This window comes from Pseudochaenichthys georgianus, chromosome 22 (assembly GCF_902827115.2).
Source record: "Pseudochaenichthys georgianus chromosome 22, fPseGeo1.2, whole genome shotgun sequence".
NCBI classification, from domain to species: domain Eukaryota; kingdom Metazoa; phylum Chordata; class Actinopteri; order Perciformes; family Channichthyidae; genus Pseudochaenichthys; species Pseudochaenichthys georgianus.
In genome coordinates, this window is record NC_047524.1 from 4,802,582 (window position 1) to 4,821,107 (window position 18,526).

The window sequence follows — 18,526 nt, forward strand, 5'->3', positions numbered from 1 at the left end:
GATATATTCCAAGTACACAAAGTTTGACGTTCAAAGGGACATGAATGTTAAACATCTCTGACAGACACCTAATAACTTCCTTCCAGAAGATTTGAATTTGTGGACATTCCCAAAGACAATGAAATAAAGTTCCTTTCTCATCTGGAATATTGGCAGACATATGATGACGTTTGACAGGAGTTATGTACATTCTCATTAACCATTTATTCTGGAGTAATTTGAACCTAGTATTTATTGTCTGACTTTGTGCTTTTAGGCAAGCAGCATTCCAATCTTCCTCATCCTCTTTTATATCCGTTTTCCATGCACTTCATTGATCCAATGCTGATTCAGCCGATACAACATATTTGATTTGATTTCAATCAATCAATCAATCAATGTTTATTTATATAGCCCAATATCACAAATGTTACATTTGTCTCAGTGGTCTTCACAGTGCGTTCAGAATATCAGTATGACAATACGACACCCTCTGTCCTTAGACCCTCACATCGGACAAGGAAACACTTCCGGAGAAAACCCACAGTTTAAAGGGAAACATGGGAGAAACCTCAGGAAGAGCAACAGAGGAGGGATCCCTCTCCCAGGACGGACAGACGTGCAATAGATGCCGTGTGTAAATTGAAAAGATAATACATTTGCAACATAGGTAGTCCAAATGTTTGGAAATGCATGTGTGTATAATAGGAAGATGAATCCACGAGGATATCCATCCAGGACCGATGATCCAGGACCACAGCCACGACTCAAGATCCAGGGCTCGCGATCCAGGACACAGGACCGCAGGATCATCCATGACTCCGGATCCCGGCGTATATAGACATATGACGTATGTATAAACAAATAATCGACTTAATTAAACATCTGAAAAGGGATATAGAGAAGTTTACGCTTATACATATAATAACAATATCATAACAATTAATAGTAACACATACTTTTATATTAGTATTTGACATGTTTTAAGTGCTCTTGATTTCAAAACCTTCCTATTCATGTCCCACTTTCCCCCTTGTCTGTGGAAATCCGATCGGTACACACTAAGATTTGTTCCTTAAAGCACCGTACAAACAAACCTGACTTTTTTTGGACACACTCTCACTCGTCAGCACACACACAGCTGCTAGATGATCAAGCAGCCTCACAAGACCCCCGTTTCCTGCAGAGAGGGTGCTGTGGCTGCCAGGTCATTATCCCCCTGCAGCCCCTCTGCAGAATGCTAATGGTATTTACAGGAGGGAGAGGGGAGAGGACACCAGCGGCAGGTGCAGCTGCTGGAGCATCGTGCTGCTCTGAGGGGGAACAGAGGGGGCATTGTGGCCGTGAGGTGATGGGTAATCAGTCAGTCTGAGATCAGATAAACATCCTCGCTGTAGCTTTGTGTCGGGCTCACTTGTAAACTGCATGCTCACAATTTGAGACACAATACAGAGTTTATCACTGCGGAGTCAAATAGGACAGTTGTGGGGATGTTGTGCAGGTTTGACTCATTGAGCGACTAAAATAACTAACAAGCAGTGATATTGGTTTTAAGTTATGTTTTTTTATTTACACGGCACTTATGGTCATGACAGTGCTTCACAATAAAATCTGGATCAGTTTTAAGTATATGAATGATGTATTTACACGTTAAGGTAATCAATATTTAATTAAATGTTTCAAAATTAGATCAGTAAAGCAAATGTAGAATACAGGAACATATTCACCCTTTTATTTCATCATGGCTGGCCTGTTATAACTTGTTTACTTTAAGGGGAACTTTCACAGTTTTTCCAACGTCAAAGTCGGTTTAAAGGTGTTGTGTATAAGTGAGGAATAATTGTATTAAGTATAGATGCTCCAGAGTGAGCTGTGTTAAGTCTGAAGTTCCCTAAGTGATGTCACTAACAAAACAACATTTGATAATCACCCCCAGTAAAATATTTAGCAAATAAAAAACAAATAGCTGTCAAGTTATTTTACACTCTTCAATTTCTTAAAGTCACACTTGTCTTTCACATCTCTTGATCACTTTGTGCAAGGATTGCCTTTCTTAGTCGTAATGTCATACATACACATGTGTTAATGTAATAAAAAAACATCTTTCAAGATTGAGAACATTCATTTTCCTGCAGACTGAAAGCCGAACGTCCATCTGAAATAATAAGCAAAATGAATTTCTGGAGTGATGGAAGTCTAAATGTATATATCATTTCAACAAGAGACTTAATCACATGTGGTTTAGTGTTGAATTACAGGGTTGAAAATATTCATTGAGGTCTGAAATGTTAGAACTGTCACTTCAGCTGCTTAATCCAGAACCACGTGTGAACAAAATCTCCATTTGGCTGAGAAAGGGATTGGGAAAGAGAGCTGAACAACAGAGTAAATATTTGGCCGTGGAGAGCTCTTGGGAGATGCAGAGGACCCTCTCCTCGTGAAGCCTGCGGGTGTTAAATAGATTAAGTGTCATTGTGGACAGAGAAATTCCCGCTCTTTGGACATGACTTCTCTTTGCCTTTGCGTGTTTTTGCTCTCCAATCGAGTGCACTCTGTAAACTGCACTCCAGCAAACTTGTGGTACTGTAATCCTCTGTTTGTCAACCGCTGTGAGGCTGTTGTGTACACAGACAGGATGCTAGAAGGGGAGTGAGTCCTCTATATGTTTGTTAAAAGCACATTTCTTTATAAAAAATCTGCTTAAGCTACAGTTTGTTTGGCAGGGAAACACGTGTGGGTAAAAACCGGAGATAATGTTGATTTCAGAGCATTTTTTGCCTGCTAATACAGGTCACCGACTTGGTTGAACTCTGATTATCTAAAGGGAATTTAATACGTCTTGAATCACGCATGTAATATTGCTCCGGACTATAGACGTGGTGGCAGTCGACGCAGAGCAGTAGATAGTGTCCCAGATCCCATTCAGCTCCATTCAGAACCATGACAACACGGAACAAGCTCGGATTTATCCTGCAAAGTTAAAGGACATTGTGCCGGGGCGTCAATCAGGCATTATTGCGGGACTGAACAAATGCAAAATCTTGACTGGAACAAATGCTTCCAACGGGTCTCGGACGCGGGGCTACATTTTCCCCTTTTGTTCCCCTCCTCTGGTTGGCATGTATTTGTGTTCACTCTCGTCCGACCACCCAGGACGCCTGGGGAGGGATGTCCACCACCAGCACTCTGCCCCGCGGCCTCTTGCACCTCGCTGAAGTGGATGCGGGTGGATATCAATATCAAATACAGGGGGGCTTTGCATTTAATGCGTTTTATATTTGTGGAGCCACAAAAAAAGAGACACAATATCAGCCTGTCGGCGTCAGAGTGGGAGGAGAATGATAACATCAGGATTTTGAATATTTGAAAATCAAATGAAAGAGATACACATCTAGAAAATAAATGACATATAGAAGCCACCGTGTTCTGCGTGTTAAGCATGATGAATGGTTAATGGTTTATATTGATTACCAATTAATACAATCTTTGTCAGCAGTCATCGGTCACTGATCCAATTTCTCATCTGAGTCAGGTGCCGTTTGGGTGTTCAATTAAACGCAATACATTCTCTATTGTATAATAAATGGGCCTCTGCAATACAATTATAATTGTGTTGTAACACTTTACTTTAAAGCCCTTATTCTACATGAACATGCATGTTACATTCATCTTCATGACACTTTTATTACAGAAGTGCCTACTCCTTCTATTCAGACACATTTTGTATTGTCTTACTATATTATCTTATAATATTCTTTCATTAACTTACATATTGTGTTTATAAAGGGTTTAACACGGTTGACAATAAACGAATTAATACTTACCTTTGCTTTTAACAACATTAAAGTATGTTGAAAAACTACTTGGAAAATGTTTTACCATTTTGAAAATAGTTATAATATATATCATCATAAATCATCTAGAAAACTCAAAAGAAAGAATTCCCTGTTGAGCTTCACCTAAACATGTCAAAGGAAGTTTCCTCCACCATCCATAAAACGTCAAAACTTCTCACGCTGTAATTAATACGCCTCTAATGGACGTATTAGTTAAACCAACTTGCGGGCATCACGCTAATTGCTCACTTTGTATGCAAATATTGAACACGTTGTTGGGTTGAGGACAGGGGGAGGAGGAGGAGGAGGAGGAGGGGGGGGGGGGGAGGAGAGTGTGATGATGGGACGGGCTCTGTTGTCACTTGCCACCCAAGACGTGATTCAGCTCCAACAATTACCATTATCTGTTTCCCAGTTTGACGATACGGGACGAATCTGTAATGATGACGAGTGTTTCCTTCGCTCATTGTTGAAGCTTTTTTCTTCCTCTTCTTATTCCGCACCTACCGTCATTGGGTGACAGCACTCCAGCCATTCAGGTACTCATCTGTGGGAGGAGGCTTTATAAGCGGGAAGTCTTGTGTTTGCAGCTTATGGAGTGCTGTTTGTGTAAACACTGAGCCCAGTGCACACATTGGTTTCCGAGCCGGTGTTTGGACAGTGCGTAAAGTGAAGAGGATCCGCTGCGGTTTTTTCTCATCCTTGGATACACTTGCTTACTTGTTTGCGCAAAACAAACCCCGGATTGCACCTACGAGTTACACGCCATGGCTGCACCGATCAAGTTCAGTTTTTCCGTGAGGAGCATCCTGGACCTTCCGGAGCAGGACGCGGAGGCAGCGCCGCGGTCCTCCCCGCTGTACTCCGCCTCCAGCTCGCCCTACAGCTCCTGGATGGACTGCGACCGGAGCCCCTGCATGTGTGAGTCTGCAAACCATATTATTGATGCTGAAATTGTTACATGCCATTTGTTGTAATATCATCCATGATTCCACCATAATGTAAAGATATGTTTAACATATTCTAGCTTTATTTTTGAAATAGTAAGGACATTCTTTATTAATTTGTTTAAATGGATGGATATATTCACTGATGTTTTCGAATGCTTTATTTTCAAATGATTAAGGATGGATGGATATATACATGTTGATTCATTGATGCATATAGTTCCATACATTTTAAAGATAGATCCATAGATATATTATAGTCCTATAGAGAAGGATCCATAGATATATTATAGTCCTATAGATATTGAAGGATCCATAGATCTGTTATATACCTATCAATAGATGCATAGATAAAGATGGATAGAGATAGATAGACACTTGAACAAATGTGAAAATATCCTTTATTTCTTTATCAATTTGTAACATGCACAATTCATTCTCCAGCTTCTGATGAAGGCAGTCTCGAGGCCTCCCCAGACTCCACCAAGCCGGATGACTCGTCCCTGGACTCGGAGCCGGACCGGAGCAAGAAGAGCAAGAAGCGCCGGGTCCTGTTCTCCAAGGCGCAGACCCTGGAGCTGGAGAGGCGCTTCCGGCAGCAGCGCTACCTGTCCGGCCCGGAGAGGGAGCAGCTGGCCCGGGTCCTCAGCCTGACCCCGACCCAGGTGAAGATCTGGTTCCAGAACCACCGCTACAAGATGAAGAGAGGCCGGGCCGAGGGGCTGCTGTTTCAGGACCTGGACCTCCAGCAGCCTCCGATGCTGCGAAGGGTTGTCGTTCCGATCCTGGTCCGGGATGGGAAACCTTTTCACACCTGCTTACTCGACACGGAGAAACTTGGATGTTTACCTCATTCTTCAGCGGTCCCCTTCCCCTTAGCCTACCCCAGTCTTCAGCACCCGTCCCACGTCGCTCTTCCTCCGCGGTACCAGCAGCACTTTCCCGCCGCGGCGGCCTCCAGATTCGCCTGGAGAGACTTTTGGAGCGACTCGGTTCACTTTAATGCCTTCAAGTGAAGGCCTTAAATCCATGCAAAAACTCATTTAGAATTGCATCAAATGTTTTCTGAATGTTTTGCATATTTTCGAGCAACTTAAACATTTAGATTTTCAATATAGAACGAAAGATATTTTGCACATTTTATTTTGATATTTTACTATTTTTTTAAATGCTGATATTTTCTCATATGGGCTTACTGTGTAGCCTGTAGATTTTGTAATTATCCGGAGAGATAATGTATAATTATTTGTATGTGAAGCTGTTGAAACTTGATAATATTTGTATAAATAATTGTTGTTGAAGACAAATAAGGGACAGTAGGCTTTAGGCCACTATTAGCCTGAATGTTTGAAGCGAAGATTATGTTATGTGTTGTCTTTAAGGAGACTTTCCTGAAAGGTTTTAAGTGTAATATGTTTCTTTTTGTGAACGAAATTATTAATAAAAAGTTTCTCATATTTTGTAAGATAACAATTTACTGTATAATGTGCTTTCTTTTTCAATTATCCCCCAGAAGTGTATAATCTGCATCAATTTCTGAAATCAAACAGTTGCACAAACATATTTTTGCAACTGTTGGATTTCTATTTGAAGTAAAAATGTTTTTTTAAGTGAATGACTTTCATGTTTCTTTTTAAAATATTTTATAACTGTTCCTATATTCAATTAAAGCTCTAAGTCTATTCAATGCTTTCTAAATGATAGGTTGAAGTCTAAAACATATTTAATTTGCAGAATGTAAAATCTATAGCAGGTCGTGACAGCAGCCCGGAGGCCTTTTATAATGTTAAATTATGCACCGAAAGCTGAGCAAACATCACTCCTAAAAAGGACTGGCTTTGGTTAAGCATACGAATACCCAGTACACATTACAGCCGCTTTCACCACAGAACCCTGTTGTCGTCTGGCTGCTTTTCACTTTTATACAATTCACTTTTGTTATTGTGAGGCAAGTAGATACGGCTGCTACACTCAATGTGGAGATCTAGGTTTGTGCTGTGAGTTTGATAAGGATATGGGATTTAAAGTGGCCTGAATTAAAAGAAGATATTGACTTTTTACAAGCTTTAATCCTTGATATTTTACTAGATGACTGAACAAGTGCATTTGAGGAGATGCAGAATGCACTAAAAGCAAGAAACATGCAAGAAAATATTTTTGGAGGCAGATGTTCGTGTCGATCAAGTGTTTCATTGCCATTCACTTGTGCAGTTACATTTGTTTCGCAGCAGCAAGGACAGAAGTAATTACAAATAAGAGCTAAATAAAACTAAGTAAAAGTAGAAACTATGCAAGAGCAATTTAAAAACTCAATTATAAGGCAAAAGTGACAGTTGTGTGACTATAAGCAGCACATTTAGCAGAGTACAGTGTATGTAAACAACATATTTATCCCCAACTGTGAAACCAACTCCAGTTAGATTTAGAGAAGAGCTCGTGTTCGACATCATCTTCTCAAAGTGAAAAATCTAATTCACACGCTTCAGCATGAAAAATATGCTTCAGTGTTTAAAATCATGTCAGTATTTCATCAGTGACGAGGGGGGTCTTCTGCTTTCACGCCCCCTATAATGTTGTTTGCTCGTCCTGTGACCCTGCAGCCCGTCGTCCCTGTCACCTGGCCCTTTGTCCCCCTCGCTGGGGCCACCTTGTATCACATATGGAGGGGACTGGCCGAACCCCTCAGCTCGCTGCATCTCCCCTTAAACACTCTTTTTGTCTGCGTGTCTCCCCCTGAATGGACCATTGTCCCTCACCCAAAAGGCACTGAGACAAAATCTTTAGTGTTTCAATTCCCGTGATGTTTAATCAGTCCCTGCGACAAATTTATGAGGTTTAACTGCACAATGGTGTTTTAGAGCATCTTGGGGTTTAAGGGTGACAAAGACAGGCTTTTCGAGGTTGCCATTGGTTTTTTAAGTTGGTCAGAGGAATTGTCTGAAAAGGATGGGTTTGTATTAGCCTGCCCATCCTTTAGTTTTACTCACTGGCCTTATACCCGGGGCCCCTTTAGGAAAGTTATAAGGTCCACATAAACCAGGCCACAGGAGGAGGTTTGTTAAGATGTTGAAAATAACATTTAATGCATATTAGGTCCTTATCGCCCGGAGTAACAAAGACACATTCATTTTTTTTATTTTACCACAGGCATTTACTTTGAATATGCATTTCAAACATACTTGCGTTTGTCCAAATATTGGCCTTTCTGTTACAGTTTGTCTATTTGCGAACTGTATATATTTTTAAACATTGCAATTATAAGCTAAATAAGATATAATAGTTTTATACCAAAACATTGGAATACTGTCATACTGAAAATATGTGTTCTTCATGCTGCTTGTTTAAAGGCTCTTTAAGAAAACAGAAGATTGGATGTAGTTAAAATCTCCTTTTACTTCAAAAAAAGATTTGTGGTTAAATTATTTGGTGTTTAGTAGACCTAACGCAGCTTTTTAGGTCGTTGGTTGTTTGACGTACAACACAATTAGCATTTCATTAACGTGTCAGCCTGAGCTGCAGTATTTATGAAGTGATGTACAGCTCTGAGCTCTGAGTGGTGTTCTGCAGGTGAACAGCAGCGGACGTTGGATGATTCAGTCGATGATAGACCACTATGAAATGTTGAAACTGGTGCTAAGTTGATTGGGATGTGACAGATTGAGTCTGAAGATGAGCAGATATATAGCCCTCTTATTGACTAAAGTGTTTTCAGCATTTCCATTTAACTGTTCATTGAGATAAATGGAAAATTATTGACTGAAATAAAGTCAGTGCAACAGTGTGTTAGAACAATGTGTTCATACAGTGAGGATTCCCCATCCTGTGACATACAGTATTTAAGATAGAAGGTAAAGGGATCTGGTGTGTAACAGGAGAAATGACATGACAAGAAAATATCAACATATGAACCTACAATAAGCAATATCAGAAAGAAACCAAACTTCATCAGCTCGAAAACTGACCATGTTCTTTAGCCTCAGCCATTCAATCAAGCATCGAGACTGAACGTGGAAACTCCCTAAAGTCACATTTTAATACACATAAATATGTTTTTACCAATAAAGTTAAAGAATATAATAATATACTAAATTGATTGCATGTATAGCGTTTATCCGTCTTAATGACTCGTCAAAGAGCTTTTACATACAGCGGTCACCCATTCATTCACAGAGGCAGGGTGCCACCTGCTAAAGGAAGCTAACACACACATCAACAGGCTGTGTGTGTGTGTGTGTGTGTGTGTGTGTGTGTGTGTGTGTGTGTGTGTGTGTGTGTGTGTGTGTGTGTGTGTGTGTGTGTGTGTGTGTGTGTGTGTGTGTGTGTGTGTGTGTGTGTGTGTGTGTGTGTGTGTGTGTGTGTGTGTGTGTGTGTGTGTGTGTGTGTGTGTGTGTGTGTGTGTGTGTGTGTGTGTGTGTGTGTGTGATGAGAAGCGAGATAGAGAGAGATGACATCTTAAGATGAAACATTGTCGCTGCTCCTTAACAACAGGAATCAATTGATCCCCCCCCTCACACCAAACCACCACACTGAAATAGATCCACCCCACCTCCCCAACACACACACACACACACACACACACACACACACACACACACACACACACACACACACACACACACACACACACACACACACACACACACACACACACACACACACACACACACACACACACACACACACACACACACACACACACACACACACACACCCACACACTGTAATTTGAGGTTAAGTATCTTGCCCAAGGATACAGAATCAGGATCAGAATACTTGTATCATTCCCACAGAGAGACAGCTTAATGTTACGTAGAAGCATGCATAAAGAAGTATTAAAGTAAAAAAGTTACAATATAAAATAAAAGTTACACAATTTACAAAATACACATCCTGTAACAGTTCTGAGGATTTAGCAGCCAGCCATACATCTAACGTGTTGACTTCAGGGGCCGGTATCGAACCCAAAAACTCACTACATACCGTTCTGCCTCACAGCCACAGTCAGCAGGCTCAACAAAGGTTTTGTAACATCGCATTTAGCTGCATGGGGGCTTGAGAAACACACCTTGGAATATGCAAAGCTGATGCTGGACATGAAAATGGCACCTGTTGTGACTAACAAAAAAAAATGTTTAAGTACTTTTTATATATTTTGAACAATATCAAAGCAACAGCTACATAAACATAAAATAAGAATACTAGTAAAGATGGAAACAAGGCAATGGCAAATAGAGATAACATCACAGGGCAAAAGGGACAGTGCTGTGAGTATTTGCAGCACATTTTGTACAGTGTATGTAAACACCACACTAATATATCATGTGATTAAGTGACGATAGCTTTCTTGTCTGTAAATACAGTATATGAAGTACATCGATAGTGTTAACTGTAGTGACATTAAGACATCTTTCCCGTCTTCACCTGATACTTGAAATTGATTGTTATGATCCAGCTCTCCACTAGAGGGCGCACTAACACCCTGTATCACTCCTCCCTTCGTGCAGTAAATGAGATCCAACGGGGTGATGTAACTCTTTGGATGGAGGCAGCTGTTGTTCCACTAGGGGCCGTGCTTCACTAAACAGAGAAAACACCACCATGCGTTACTCTCTTTGAATCCCCACTACGCTGCTGCTGCTGATTGGCTGCAGACAAATGGCATCCGTACTACTATTTGCCCTCTAATGAGTCAAATTATTGACCCTTTATGATTTACAGTCCCTTGGGATGGAGGGTAAAAGGAAGCGATGAATTATTATTTGTGTAATGCAGCATCACTTTTTACATCATAACACTTTCCAAATGTTAGGTGATTGGTCTGTTTTTAGAAATGAATAAGATGTAGTCCACCCTGCCACCCATAAGTGTGATGTTGAAGCTTTTCTTCGTAGTTTTCTCACCTTCTTCTCAGTCTATTTTTCTCCTGCAGCTCATGTCCTGCAGAACAAGAGTTATATAAGATGTCACAATAGAGGAAAAACTCAGAAAAAGTTTTGAGGGGAAAAATCCTTCATTTCTGTCGAGACAAAATGTGGCCAAACCTTTGAGCTGTAAACACGAGATTTAATAGGGACTGTTTTAGGATGCAGGATATATGCAGGCTTTAGTTATTGACCAATGATGGCATTTTCCATTATATTAAAGTGGACCTCAAATGTTCGTCTTCATGGCTTGAATGTAAAACAACTATAATGTTGCATAATTTGATCTATTTTATACGCCCTTTAAGATTTGTGCAATGGAGAAACCTGTGGATATTTTTCATTAGCAGATATAATGTGACCTTTTGCATTTGATTAATCCATTTTTTTCCCATCGATGTGCATGGTTGTAAATACAGTGTGAAGCTTTCCCTGTGATACTTTCATGTTAACATTTACAGAACACTTATTTATTGTTATTTGTTTAAATGATAACAGTAACTTTCTCCTTTTTGTTTTAATTGCACAAACTTATGTTTCCCCGTGTGAAGCTCTTCTCTGGATTACATCATGCGCCAATCAGTTCATGAACAACAACGTGAAGCCTCGATAACAAAGCTCGGTAGCCTCATACCCGCCACTTCAAAGTGTCCTCATTATTCCGAGGAATTAGCCCGAACATTTGGACTAATTACCTCTAATTGCTCATAATAGCCGTGTGCCGGAACAGGGGAAAGGTACTGATTTAGATGATTAAGAATGTCTTGCGAAATGCCGTAATTAAGCCAGGCATAAGCAAGATTTACCTTGGATGCAGAAACATGCTGTAATTTTAATTGCCTGTGATTATATGGCCTGCGAATTATGCGCCGCACCTCGGCTATCATCCAAACAATTTATTTTAACTGTAATATTTAGCCCTGGACTATAGGATAATATTGCTTAATTAAAGATAATTAAGGCAATGGGACGATATGGATTGTTGTGATGTTGTGCACCGCTCTTTAAATTGGACCAGTGCACTTTTCTGCAAGGCTGCCGTGACATATGCAGCCAGAAGCCGTGAAGCATGCAGAATACACATCTGCTGCGGGTGATCCGCGTGGCAAACTGTCAGGATCTGCAGGTCACTGCTGCTCTGCCTGCTGTGCACAGACCCATAATAGCTTTCTGCTGAAGGTGCATCAGCATACATCTGAGTAAAAGGAAAAATAAAGCATTACATTTGGTGTTTTTTGATCCAGTTCTAGTTAAAATCATGAAACAAGCAGAGGTTTAGAGTCACAGTGGAACCAAACTGGATCACAATATTACTCTTGATTAATTTCTGCTCTGCCACCAGAAGACGCTGTGTTTCTTTAATTCCTCCATAAGGAGAGGCGCAGACCTCTGAGCTGCTGGAGGCATCTGCTGCTGCTGCTGCTGCACTGACGTGAGACCTGCCGGCAAGACCTTTACAAAACCGAAATCTAATTATAATTGTTAAAACAAGTGCTTTTTTTCTTTCTCTTTTTCTTACAGTAGAGTTTCAGCTCCGGTTTGATCCTGGCGTCCACTGATTGTGTAAGTTTCAAGTTATTCTATTTTTATTCTGCAATATCTAATATCGTATGTTTTGAACCTGAAAAGCAGCAGAAATTATAACCTGGTACCCAAATAATAAACTGTTAATGCCCTTGCTTTACATTTAAACACGGACAATGTTTTTTTTTTAAATAATGTGTTACTTCTCATTAAAACAAGGAACATATGGAAGGAATATATACAACAATTTAAAGTAGAAAAACTTGTGAAAATTGCACATATGATATTAATATTCAAACTAACTTAACGAAAAATACTATACTAATAGTGTTATTACCCCATTGATGGTTTAAGAAAGGTTTGTATTCCTTGTTTGAGGTGAGAAATGTCAGAAAATGTCCCTTTCCTTTGCGTAAAAGTGTTTTTTGGCTCTAAAACGCGCAGACTACTCCACCATTTATTGACCTCAAAGCTGTTCACAAGGAGCCAACATCTTTTATAGTTCCTGTGTAACAATTATAACTGAGTTTTGATTGAGTTAAACTGTTATGCTCCTTGAGCATTCAGGCAAGATGCTATGAGGCTACCTGCGTCGTGCTGCAGGAGAGTACTTGAACGCCGTTAACTTCACACGAGAGTCTCCACTCTCTCCTTCTCCACTCAATTTTTTTATTTTGTTGTTGTGTTTTTTTAGCACATCTTTTATACGAGTGTGTGCATCTGAATTTAAGGTAACACGCTGCTTGCGTCCAATGATATCAAAAGGAGAAAACACGAGGGGGGTTAATCATTTACTCAGCCACTTAACACGCGGATGTGTATTTATTTACTTATCAGTATCAGTCAATTTCCCTCCCCGCAAGTGCACTTTTGCATGTCTGAGTACGATAAGGCATAACACAAACAATCCTGCAATCACTGGAGGCCTCTCATGGCCATTAAAAGTCAGTAGTTCAACTGAGGAGTGGTTCTCCAACTCTCAAGTCCATATAGGCCTCCTTTCATCAAGAGGTCCTCGTAAACATCACTACAGTTAATAAAGTGTATTGTGGTCAGTGCAGTCCCAAGGTGCAGCGCTGTGTTTATCAGCCTCAGCAGCAGCAGCAGCTCAGAGACCCCAAACGCAGCAGCTGCAGCAAACCCTGACAGCCATTACTGATCATGTACAGCGCATATGTTATTGTCAGTGGGAGGAGAGCACATGTCTTGTAAGTGAAATTACGCTCGGCGAAAGGAGGCAAGAGCTGTTTTGTATTGTTGCCGATGCCCCGCCTCTGATGGTAGCCTTAAACCTGGCACCCAGCTAAAACAAACCAAAGCCAGCACCGAGCTCCCACTCAATCCAATTAAGGCGGACTTGAGGCTCTCTCCTACGTGTTCATCTACCAGGATCGACGTTGAGACAACAGGAACCAGAGGGGCTTTGGCCAAAAAAAAAAAAAAGAGAGAAGGAGAGATTGCCTTGCCTTCTAATTTCTCCCTCTCCAGCCCCAGAACAATGTCGATGAGCCCTAAGCATACGACTCCTTTTTCTGTTTCCGATATCTTGAGTCCCCTTGAGGAGAGCTATAAGAAAGTAAGTATGGAGAATAACAACTTGGGGGCACCTCTCACTTCTTACCGGCAGCCGCAGGTCTCTCAGGCGGCGATGCAGCAGCACCACATGGGCCATAATGGGACTATGTCTGCGGCTTACCACATGACTGCGGCAGGTGTTTCCCAGCTGTCACACTCGGCCATGGGGGGCTACTGTAACGGCAACATGGGCGACCTGCCGTCGTACCAGGACGGCATGAGGGGCAGCACCACGGCCACCGGCTGGTATGGAGGCAACCCAGACCCTCGCTTCTCCTCCAGTGAGTATCCTGCACCTGCTTTTGACTTGTGTTGAGGGTGGATAATGCTGGGAAGCAGATGTATGTGCATGCTTCGTTGTGTTTCTGTCACCTGTGCTCTAAAGTGGGCACTCTAAGTAATACTGTAGTTTATATTTCACCCATATGTTTTAATTAAATTATAAGGGAGAAGCAAAATCAGGCATTTCATCTTTGGCTTTCAAGATCTGGAACAAATATTAATATAGGGATAAATCATGCCGAAAATATACCAATATCTTATTTAAGATATTGTATTTAATGTATTATATTTATCACATTAATCAAATAATTGCTGGGTCCTGAGCTATTGCTGCAATGTGTGCCCTCTGGCTTGAATGGTATAGTTAAGATAATAAATTAAACGGACTTTGACACGCATTAGTTTGTTTAATGGATAAGGGCACCTGCCACTGCAGGAATAATTTCAAAACTAATTTTTACTCCATTGAAATAATCTTCAGGGTTGTTATCTCATGAATGCCACAATATAACACCCATAAAAAAACAATCAAATCTGGATCTAAAAAATGAATTTACATGATGTTTTCCACATAAAGACAGAATTATTTGTGCACACTTGTTGCGCGTAAAATCAGTAATTTCATTGTATTTATTTTTTCGTTTTTTCCCCCTCAGTTTCTCGCTTCATGGGCTCGTCCTCGGGCATGAACATGGGCAGCATGGGCAGCCTCGGCTCGCTGGCAGATGTGGGTAAAGGTATGGGCTCCCTGTCCAGCACCCCGAGGAGAAAGAGACGCGTCCTGTTCTCCCAGGCGCAGGTCTACGAGCTGGAGCGGCGCTTCAAGCAGCAAAAGTACCTGTCTGCGCCGGAGAGGGAACACCTGGCAAGTATGATCCACCTCACCCCGACCCAGGTGAAGATCTGGTTTCAGAACCACCGGTACAAGATGAAGAGGCAGGCTAAGGACAAAGTGTCCCAGCAGCAGATGCAGCAGGACGGCGGCTCGTGCCAGCAGCAGCAGCAGTCCCCGCGGAGGGTGGCCGTGCCGGTGCTGGTGAAGGATGGGAAGCCGTGCCAAGGCAGCGGCCACACGCCCACATCCTCCACGGGGACCCTGCATCAGCAAGGGGGCAACAATGTCATGATCATGTCCAACAACTCGTCCGGCCTCGGGCAGCACCAGAGCCAGCAGGTGGGCAGCACGGGCCACTCTCCGGACCTCGCGCCACACTCCTCCAGCCCCCCCTCCCTGCAGAGCCAGGTGTCCGGCCTCTCCCACCTCAACCCCCCCGGCGCAGAGTACGGCTCGGCCCTGCAGTGCTCGGCCCTGCTTTACGGCAGGACGTGGTGACAGGCACCGGCTGTCGTTTAAAACCTTCTATTTAAAGAAAAAGTAGGCCTACATTTATTTTCTTTCAAGACTCGGCAAGTTTCACTGTAAATGTGCGAACCTGAACAAGAACAAAGTCTTGAATTTTCACCTTTCTGGAAGAATGTGACTTATAACGGAAGGAAGAAGGGGAAAAACATTTTTGACCAGAAACTGCGGAAGTCTTGGGATTTATTTATGTAAATTATATTGAGACAAAATAAGTGATATTTGGGGGGGGCAAAGTGAACCTGAACAGTGACAATGCTGATACCCCCCCCCCCCCAAACACAAGACTCTGATTTATAATAGAATTTAATGTAAGCCGTAGATCTAGCTTGTATATTTCTGTAAAAGGTTTTAGCTATTTGTTGTACAAAGTTTTTGACGCAATTGTTGTCGTTTCATTGGTATTTGTACGTTTTATTTCTTTGTAACTTATATAGATATTTGACTTACTACAAAACAGTCCTATTAATAAATTATGGAAACAAGGCAGTTAAGGTTTTTTTTGTGAAATATGTCAACAAATGCGGTGTAAAAAATGGTTCCTTTGGGAGGAAACACAGAAGGGCAACAGTGAAACCATGCGATATTATTATTACCAGACATAATAATATTAGGATTATTATTTGCTCGGTTTTTATTAGGGGTGATTTTCTTTGGTTTTTAGCGAACCTTATTGATTCTTTTAGTGAGAACATTTTAAAGAATAAGATAAGGTCGCCAAATAGTTTCAGGTTTGGCATGAATGACTAAATCAACACACAGGCTCTTATTCTGACATGCCAATTAAACTAGGGGCGATATTATTCTGTTTTATTTTCTGACAAATCACACACCGCTTATCGTTGCAGACTGCAGCTCACACAGGCAGAGCAAGCGGAGCCTCTATGAGCTGATTCTTTTCTCTTTCTGTTGGACTGTGAGTCAGAAAGGTGAGGTCTTTCGGCTCCCAGCATCAAACACAAACGCTGCTCAAAGAAAAAGCTTATCGAGGAAATCCCTGACCAAACAGCGCGGTATTCTTCGGGGCTATCAGCTGGTTTATCAATAATCAATCATGGGAATTGAAAGGAAACTGAGAAAGGCTGTTTGTGGCCGCGGTGTCAATAACAAACCATGCACAAACATTTCTCTTAAAGATTAGACTTTAACCTGTTTTAGGCCGTTTTAATAGCCTAGGCCTACTGCCAATGTTTCTTCTTTCTTTCTTTTTAAACGGCCTCACACAACCAGTAATTTATTTCTGCTAAATTGTAGGCTCTGTTTATAAAAGCTATAATAATCATCAGGGGCTATTCTCCCGCCAACTAATAGCTCAATAGGTATTAACTGTAAACACTGGCGTTGCTAAAATACGGAGATAACGACAGGTGATTTACGTTTACGGCTGAAAATAAGTGTTTTTAATCCCGTGTTGTTGCAGGTCCTAGAGCTATAATGTCACGTATTATTTTTGGTCTGTAAATAAGCAATCTGTCCAAAATGAATCTATATGTATTTATATTTTATTTTCAGTCCTAATGTCTCGTATTTATAAAAAAAAAAAAAAAGTAGGCCTTAACGAAGATTTGTAACAAATAGGCCTATGGACTTGTATCGGCTGTTTTGAGAATCATGATTTATGTACGGACTATTTGTTTCAACGCGTGAGCTTTTCAGAGGCAATGTGGCCTTCCTGACCCATCATCCTACTTATTACAGATTTCATCAAAACGACTTGTTTTGAGGTCTTAGTTAAGGTTAAAAATAAAAACAGAAACACCGCTTAATCGGCTGACCATCGCTCAACCTAAAAATACGTGGGCTAGTTTACCCAAAAAGGTATAAGGAGAACCCAATGATGTCGAAAAGTGCCTACCGTGGATCATCGCTCAGATGCAGCTGCCCCCAGGCCTGTTTGCACCTGACTCCCCTTGTAATACCGGATTCCTGCTGTTTGCTGCAATTTTAATCCATTATATTTAACGATATATGACATATACTGCTCTATCTGGTAACCCTTTTGTTTTTGCATTAATACAACCTAGTGTAAATTCTCGTGTTTATTTTTTAAAGAAATCTTAAAAAATCATCACAGGTTTGCTTTTTGACCTGCCAGCAAATGTAGGATGATATTATAAGCATGAAGTGATTTTTATTTCAGTGAATAATTCTGGACATGTAACTTCAAAACCAAAACTATTTATTGCACACATATTATCAAGATAAATGTGATGTTCTATCTTAATAGGAAACTTCTCTAATGTGCGTGTACCACTTTAAGGCAGCAGCAGATCTTCAGGCCACCAGGCAGCCACCCAAAAATCCCTTTCGGGGACTTTAAAGTGAAATCTCCCCAACATCAGAAACTATCTTCTATCAGGTATTTGGCAGAGCTGGTTTTGTTCGGGAGAAAAGTGAGAAGTTTGGGATTACATTACCATGTCTTTGGCGCGGTGTGTGGTCTTTGTGTGCAGCTTGTAGCTGTTGAGAATGACTTGTTGGAAGCGTGTGTGCTCTCATCGCTCTCTTTTGTAGAAACCAACTGAGAAACTCCCAAAGTCCTCCTGGCTTTATGGTAGCTGGTCTCCGTGAACCCCGAGCAATTAGTCCCTAATCTCAAGGTAATCATATTTGAGTTAGTGACTAGCTGTTGAATTGTATTCGCCTATTTAGCTTCAGTATTACTTCTGGTGATGTGTTGCATCCAAAAATCCTGGTTCATAATTGTAGGGACATCAGATATGTGTGCGTATTGAATCATGCTTCAGTCATTTCCACAAGAGTTTTCAGTGGCGTCTAAAAGCAAAACATATTGTCGTTTTTAAGAAATAAATAAGATACTCATAACCACTAACAATTAAGTCGTTTTGTTCATTAAAAAAATTGTGTTTTTATTAACGAATATAAAAAATGGCTGTTTTTCTACAGTAGGCTACGTTTTACTGTTAAATTCTCAGTACATTTTGGGGAATCAAAATACCCAAAATACTACACCTTTTTATTTATAAAACTGCCTGAAAAGGAATATTTTTGCAATATTACGCGTTTACACATCCAATACGTCAATTATCTCCAACTTTAATATATGGGAATATTACCTATAGGGGGAATTACAAAAATTAC

At 40.9% G+C, this 18,526-nt stretch overlaps 2 protein-coding genes across 3 annotated transcripts; both read left to right on the forward strand.

Annotated features, from left to right (window-relative positions):
- Nucleotides 1-4,582: 4,582 nt before the first annotated feature.
- nkx2.9 (NK2 transcription factor related, locus 9 (Drosophila)) lies at nt 4,583-5,778 on the forward strand. The gene is made up of 2 exons (XM_034110900.1): nt 4,583-4,736; nt 5,207-5,778. Exons 1-2 carry the CDS (start codon nt 4,583-4,585, stop codon nt 5,776-5,778), a joined length of 726 nt encoding a protein of 241 aa, XP_033966791.1.
- Nucleotides 5,779-12,016: 6,238 nt separating this feature from the next.
- nkx2.1 (NK2 homeobox 1) lies at nt 12,017-15,686 on the forward strand. 2 transcript variants are annotated; one of them, XM_034112027.2, is made up of 4 exons: nt 12,017-12,115; nt 12,205-12,246; nt 13,835-14,063; nt 14,721-15,686. In XM_034112027.2, exons 3-4 carry the CDS (start codon nt 13,856-13,858, stop codon nt 15,395-15,397), a joined length of 885 nt encoding a protein of 294 aa, XP_033967918.1. In that variant the 5' UTR covers nt 12,017-12,115; nt 12,205-12,246; nt 13,835-13,855; the 3' UTR covers nt 15,398-15,686. The 2 variants fall into 2 exon arrangements, with proteins under 2 accessions (XP_033967918.1, XP_033967917.1); XM_034112026.1 differs by lacking the exons at nt 12,017-12,115; nt 12,205-12,246 and having other exon boundaries at nt 13,706-14,063.
- Nucleotides 15,687-18,526: the final 2,840 nt, after the last annotated feature.